The 7034-nt window shown below is 57.7% G+C and overlaps 1 protein-coding gene and 1 long non-coding RNA gene across 3 annotated transcripts; one reads left to right on the plus strand and one right to left on the minus strand.

Moving 5' to 3' along the window:
* On the minus strand, nucleotides 1-1014 carry LOC311600422. The gene is made up of 3 exons (XR_014780244.1): nucleotides 877-1014; nucleotides 508-620; nucleotides 1-242 (listed from the first exon to the last, which is right to left on the minus strand). It is a non-coding gene; the product is annotated as an uncharacterized lncRNA (long non-coding RNA).
* Nucleotides 1015-1141: 127 nt separating this feature from the next.
* DMRTA2 (DMRT like family A2) lies at nucleotides 1142-6829 on the plus strand (the record flags this gene model as incomplete). Of its 2 annotated transcripts, XM_084784760.1 has the most annotated exons (3): nucleotides 1142-1506; nucleotides 3028-3591; nucleotides 5038-6829. In XM_084784760.1, the coding sequence occupies 2 exons, from the start codon at nucleotides 3036-3038 to the stop codon at nucleotides 6090-6092; spliced, it is 1611 nt and encodes a 536-aa protein (XP_084640886.1). In that variant the 3' UTR covers nucleotides 6093-6829. The 2 variants fall into 2 exon arrangements, with proteins under 2 accessions (XP_084640886.1, XP_084640885.1); XM_084784759.1 differs by lacking the exon at nucleotides 1142-1506 and having other exon boundaries at nucleotides 3021-3591.
* Between the last annotated feature and the right edge of the window lie 205 nt (nucleotides 6830-7034).

A 7034-nucleotide genomic window follows, 5' to 3' on the forward strand; every position in this document is an offset into this window, starting at 1 on the left:
TAGAGAATCCGAGGGCGACGCCGCCCAAGGATTTCGACATCTGTTCCAGATGGGAATAACTACAGAAGAGATACAAAATTCGAACCTGTTACCTCCTCCGCAAACCAAAGGGGTGCTGGGGTCGTGACGTCAGCACGGAAGGCCAAGTCAAAGCTGGTCTAGGGCCCTTGCCCTCTGCAGAAGCCTTGTGGCCTGATGGCTCGACCGACTGACTGGCCGTTGCGTCTAGCCTCCGAGATGATCTGAGAAGGCACAAAAGCTGCCTTTAACTTTCTTTTAAAAAATAAAAGTTACAAGTAAAGTTCGTTAATTTCAAACACGGACGAAAAAAAAAAAGCCACCACCACAAAAAAAGAGCGAGGTGCAGAGAACTGGGGAAAGGCAAGGGCACAGGGAGCCGAGGGACAGGGCTGGGGAGCGAGGATAGGAGAGGCTGCAGCGCGTGGACCAATGTTCCTCCTCTGGGCTCTTTGCTTAAAAACGCAAATCCTTACAAATTTCACTTACCCTCCGTGATGCCTATGGTGTCAGGACTTTGCAAACGAAGGAACTAAGCATTTAAAGGTGGCATGGGGCGGGGGCGAGCAAACCAGCTTTCAACTACCTCGGAGCCTGTCGGACTTGGAAGCACACCGCCACAGTCAGAAGGAAGCCAGCAAAAACCATCTTGGCAAGTCTGCGGTGAACGCCCTCCCTCCCCCCAACCCCGCACCCGGGTTCCACTCCCTCCTCGACAGCGGTAATTGAATTGTCACCTGCCCCTGTCCCGCCCCAGGCCTCCAGGGCCACTTGGGAAGCTAGGCCTTGCCAAGCGCCCCCGGCCAAGGGAGAGTGGCGCAGTGGAGCGGGAGCCCCAGAAGTAGAGGGGTTACACACGTCTACGCGGAGAGGCACACCGGACACGGTAATTAGGAGCAATTCACACGCTCTCGGGCGCACGGAAACTTCTTGTCACGACATTTGCAACGCTCCTCCTCGCTCACTCCTTCCATGGCGCCCCCTCCCATCCCGCAGACACTCAGCGGAGCGTTCGGAGTTTCGAATCTTTCGGACACTGTAGAATGAGGGGCTCCCCGGGCGCGGGCCCGGCCAATCAGAGCGCCGACTGTCTCCCCTGGCCAATGGCAGGCGCCACATTGTTGTCCAATTCTGTCTAATGGAGCCGTGAGGAGCAACAATAGAGCGGGCGAGTGGCTCCTTGAGAGCTGGCTGCACCGGACTACCGGGCCCGGGTTGAGCGCAGGGTCCGGAGCGCACCGAGGGGACTCAGGTTCCAACCAGCCGGCCCCCAGACAGGCCCCCGGCCCCGAGTGCCCTGCGGAGTCTTGGACTGCTGTGTTCCGAGGGGGGCGGGGGTCCGGAAGTTTGGACATGCTGGCTGAAGGAGGGTGACGTGGTCAGATAAGGGGCCGGGGGCAAAGGAAAGAAGCCGAGAGAACCGCGGCGGGAGCCGAGCTGGGAGAGGCGCGCAGCTCCTGCGGAGGAGGAGCCCGGAGCCCGTGGCAGGTAGAGGAGGGCCTGCCTCAGAGCAGGGGAGGCGACCCGGCTGGTGGCCCCAGAGGGCGAGGCCCAGGCCCTATGGACCTTAGGGACTGTGTGTTTGAGGATCTGGGGAAGAGGCCCCGGAGCACATGGAGGTCTGGGGTTCTCAGATGGAGACCCCAGGAGCAGGTGCCGGCTCTGGTGGGGACCCAGGCGGGGTGGCGCAGAGTGGAGGCCGTGGCGGAAGCACTGAGTTGGGCCTGCTGGGCCTTCTATGGCTGCGGCGCAGGTGGCACTCTCGAGTGCCTTCAGGGTCAGTTTCGGAGGCGACTTCCTGGCCTCCTTGATGCCTACTGGATCGTGCAAGTCCCAAAATCCTGGCCTGGAAACCAAAACTCTGGAACCTGAGCTCAAGCAGGGTCTCAAGGGGTCCCAGGATGAGGAGGGCGTGTCTGAGGACTGGGTCCCCGAAACTGGGAGGGGTGGGGGTTGGGTAGGAGGCGTTGAGCAAAAGGAATCCCGCTCTGGCAAAGCCTAACTTTTCGAAGGTCTGACTTTCTCCTCGACTATTCCAGACTAAAAGTCTCCACCCCAGGCCACAGGTTGCCCTCTATCGCCACCGTACCTTTTGCCTATGTCTCACTGTCGTCGGTCTCGGTGGACATGGGTCCAGGTCACCCTGTCAGCTGTTTCTGGATGTTTTCCTCATTACTCAAACTAATCTCTGAGCAAGGGTGGCCTATCCAAAGAAAGCCTCTTCTGATGGCTCTCCTAAACTCGATTCCACATCTATTTCCTCTCCTAAACCTTTGGCGGCTCAGAACCGCGGTATTTCCAGAACTCGTTTTCCAAAAGGGTCCAGGGCCATAAGCCGAACTTTGCCTCCACGTCTGATTTCTAGTCCTTATTCTACTTGTACTAGGAAGAAACTCTTCAGCTCCTTTTCGCTCGAATTCCCCTGCTCCCACATTAAAAGCAACACACAAGACCCCAGCTCGACCTGTTCAACTCCTCACCTCACCTCCTCATTTTTCCTCCTCTTCACCAAACTGAACTATTTTGCTCGGTGTTTTGTGGATTTTGTTGTTGTTGTTGTTGTTTTGCTTTGCCTCTGACATCAGCTTATTGGTCCCAAGTTTTCTCGATAATCCGAGTCCCTTTCAGGCATACATTTCTGTTTTTTGGTCTCACCTCAATTAACCTAAACTTGAGCTGAGCGTAATATTTTCTTTCCAAATTCTCTTCACATTCAACTGAACCAAATGACTTCCAAACGTTGTCTCCCGCTCGCCCGCCTTAGGAAGAACTGCTGATTCAAACGAAATCTTACACCTGACATGTATATAAAACGGTCAGATATAAAAACATCAGTGAGGGGGGGCTCGTATTTACAGGGAGGTTCCAATGCACTTCCCCAGCAACTTGCCAGCCACTAACCAAACTTGTACAACCAAAGTTTTCCAAATTTGGGGTTTCTGTGGGCTGCGCTTAAGCGTAGCTCACTGAACTGCCCTCACTCAGGTCTCCCCACTTTTCCTATGCTAGGTCCAGCCATGGAGCTGCGCTCGGAGCTGCCCAGCGTGCCCGGCGCGGCGACAGCAGCAGCGACAGCAACAGGACCACCCGTGGCATCGGTGGCGTCGGTGGCTGCGGCCGCAGCAGCCGCAGCGTCACTACCAGTGAGCGTGGCCGGAGGCTTGCTGCGGGCGCCGCCACTGCTGTTGAGGGCTGCGGAGAAGTACCCGCGGACCCCCAAGTGCGCGCGCTGCCGCAACCACGGAGTGGTGTCGGCGCTCAAGGGCCACAAACGCTACTGCCGCTGGAAAGACTGCCTGTGCGCCAAGTGCACGCTCATCGCCGAGCGCCAGCGCGTCATGGCGGCACAGGTGGCATTGCGCAGGCAGCAGGCGCAGGAAGAGAACGAAGCGCGCGAGTTGCAACTGCTGTACGGCACTGCCGAGGGCCTGGCGCTGGCCGCCGCCAACGGCATCATCCCACCGCGGCCGGCCTACGAAGTCTTTGGATCAGTGTGCGCCACCGACGGCGGCGGGCCGGGAGCTGGAGCGCCTGCGGGGAATGCAGGGGGCGCAGGGGGCGCAGGGGGCGCAGGTGAGAGCAAGGTCGGGCTAGGGGTGGGGGTGGAGTCTGGAAGGAGGAGCCCAGGACACGACTCAGCATCGCCAGGCCCAGTAGCTTGCTTTCTCACTGACAGAGTTCGGTTCCCTTCCTCAGATGCTCCAGCGACTTACTGTTGCTCACCACCCACTCAGCTTCTACATCACGCATAAGTTCTCTGCCGGGTGTATGCAGCTTTTACATTGTATTCCTCTCCCTCACCTCAGGCCCCAAATCAACACTTTAGCCTTACTCTTGCTAAAGGGCGGGTTCTTAGTTACAGCCCAACTCATTTTGCTGGGTCTTTTCCCGGGCAGCCGGAAGCCGCCCATCTGCTCTGCTCTGAGCTTCTTACAGGCAACCTCTCTCTCTTTTCATCCCAACCCTTCTGAAAGGACCCTCTGCAATCCTTCTAATCCGCATTGCTGCCCTAAGTAGTGGAGACGCCCTCTTTCATTTCTCAGCAAGGTTCCTTTCCTCCGCTTCCTAAGGCATTTTGGACAAACATTCCCGGCGTTCCCTTCGCCCTGGCCTCTTCTCCCTCAGGCATGCTGTTTTTCTCTTGGTCGGCACTTTTTCCTCTCCCTTGGTTCCCTTTCCCTGGCTTCTGTCTACTTCCAGCATAAAACCGCCGTCTTCTGGCCTCTTGAGGGTTTTTCCGTGAGGGAGGCAGTTGGGCTGGGGCGATGGAGCGGCTCGGCTCTCAAGTTGGGAGAAGAAAATTTCTTAGGTCTTAAATTTGAAAAGAATGTGAGCTGGAAACAGGATGTACCATTTTATCTGTAGAGGCTCAGCACCTACTGCCCCAAGGCTCCCTCTCTTCCACGTTGCGATGCCTTAAGTCAGGGTTGGCTTTGGCAACCTGAGTGGAGTCTGCCACACACGCTGAGGTCTAGGTAGAAGTTGTGTTTGCTCCAGTTTGAACCTTGACAAGCCACTTCTCTAGGGCGGGGTGGAAACGGGGAGTGGAAGTTTGGGGCACAGGTGTGGGAAGAGCACATTGAACATTAAGTTTCAGGGTGCCAGGTGGTTGGAATTCTGGGCACAGGAAGAGAGAGAGAGAGAGAGAGAGAGAGAGAGAGAGAGAGAGAGAGAGAGAGAGAGAGAGAGAGAGAGAAAAGAAAAAGAAGAAGAGAAGGAAGAGAGAGAGAAGAAGAAGAAGAGAAGAGAGAGAGAGAGAGAAAAGAAGAAGAGAAGGAAGAAAGAGAGAGAAGAAGAAGAAGAGAAGAGAGAGAGAGAGAGAGAAATAAGAAGAAGAAAAAGAAGGAGAGAGAGAGAGAGAGAGAGAGAGAGAGAGAGAGAGAGAGAGAGAAACTTGAGCCCAGTCAAGGATAGTTTGGAAGCTGAGAATGAGAGGAACCTTACATGCAAACGGCCAAAGTGTCATGGGTCCAGTGTTCTTAACCTCTCTTCACATTTCCTTTTCTCCCTTCCTCTCAGAGGCCAAGTTGCAGAAGTTTGATCTATTTCCCAAGACACTGCTTCAGGCTGGCCGCGCCGACAGTCCGCAGCCGCCTCCGGTGAAACCCCTGTCGCCCGACGGCGCGGACTCGGGTCCCGGAACCTCTTCCCCGGAGGTGCGGCCCGGCTCAGGCTCAGAGAACGGAGATGGCGAGTCCTTTTCGGGGTCGCCCTTGGCCCGGGCCTCCAAGGAGGCAGGTGGCAGCTGTCCTGGTAGTGCGGGCCCAGGCGGTGGCGGCGAAGAGGACAGCCCCGGCTCCTCCAGTCCCCTGGGTTCCGAATCGGGTTCGGAGGCTGAAAAAGAAGAAGCGGAGGCCGCCCCGACTCCCGGGCTGGGCGGCGGCCCGGGTCCGCGGCAGCGGACGCCGCTGGACATCTTGACGCGCGTCTTCCCGGGCCACCGGAGAGGCGTCCTGGAGCTGGTGCTGCAGGGCTGCGGCGGCGACGTGGTGCAGGCCATCGAGCAGGTGCTGAACCATCACCGCGGAGGCCTGGCGGCCGGCCTGGGCCCCGCCGCGCCGCTGGATAAGGCGGCGGTGAGCGCGGCCGCAGCGGTGGACGACGCGTGGCCCGGGCGCGTGGACGCCGCAGCCGCCGGGGTTCCCGGGCTGCCCGCTCCGCTGCAGACCGGGCCCGCCGCGCCCCCGCACCACAGACCCTTGCTGGCCGGGGCCATGACGCCGGGCGCGCTGGGCTCGCTCAGCAGCCGCTCCGCCTTCTCGCCGCTGCAGCCCAACGCCAGCCACTTCGGCGCCGATGCGGGCGCCTACCCTCTGGGCGCGCCGCTCGGCCTGAGTCCGCTGCGCCTGGCCTACTCGGCGGCGGCGGCCCATAGCCGCGGCCTGGCTTTCATGGCGCCCTACTCCACGGCCGGCCTGGTGCCCACGCTCGGCTTCCGGCCGCCCATGGACTACGCCTTCAGCGACCTCATGCGGGACCGCTCGGCCGCCGCCGCCGCCGCGGTGCACAAGGAGCCCGGCTACGGGGGCGGGCTGTACGGGCCCATGGTCAACGGTACCCCTGAGAAGCAGTAGGGCACGGGGCCCCGCAGTTCGGCGGTCCCCCCGAAATACTGACCCAGCCTGCTCCCCAAGCCACGGGCCCCTCTTCGCCCTGCCCCGGGCCCTTCGCTCAGAGTTGCCCTTGCGGGGTTGTTTTGGAGGGTGGATGGGAGCATTCCAGCTAAGAGCGCAGGTGTCCTCAGAGCAGCCCTGTGGTCTGGGTGCTCGTCCCACCTCGGGTCACCCTCCCCCAGACCTGCTAGGCCAGTTGTCAAAAGGCCGGGGATCCCTGAGAATCCCGAGGGCGATGGTGGCGCCCGCCCCTGCTGCTCCCTTCCCTCCGCTCTCCTCGCCAGCCAGCGCTCAGGTGGATGGCAGGACAAATCAGCCTCTTGTGTCTACTCCAGTGCCCATTCCCCTTTCATTAAAAAAAGAAAAATCCGCTCTAACAAATATAAATTTAGGATGTATCCATCTCTTGGCACTGAGTCGAGTCTTTGGAACACGCATATATATATCGATATCAATTGTAAAAAAAAAAAAAAAAGAAAGAAAAAAAAAGGAAACGTTCTAAGGTGCACTTTCCTCGTTGCGGTATTTGTCGCTCTCTTTGTTGCTTATGCCGATAAGCATGGGTTTCCTTGGTGCAGTGTGAGTTTTTATATATGTATAAATCTATATATAATCTATACATATATATACAAGCCAGTGTATAATGTTATAAAATGGAATTCTAAGTTATTAATTGTAATTTGTAGGTGGCCTCGGTATTAACGTGAAAAACATTCAAAAGCAAAGCAAAAAAATGGACAAAATGGAAAAAATTAGACTATTCGCGCATTGTACGTATCGGGTTTTATAGATGAAATCTACTGTACGCTGGGGAGGAGCCCTGCCCGCCTCTGGCCCCTGGCCTGCGGCTGTTCTCTGGAGCCGTCCAGGCTGAGCTGAAGCACGAATACAGCGTCGGGTGAC

Source organism: Acomys minous, assembly GCF_964271855.1.
Source record: "Acomys minous genome assembly, chromosome: 6".
NCBI lineage: Eukaryota > Metazoa > Chordata > Mammalia > Rodentia > Muridae > Acomys > Acomys minous.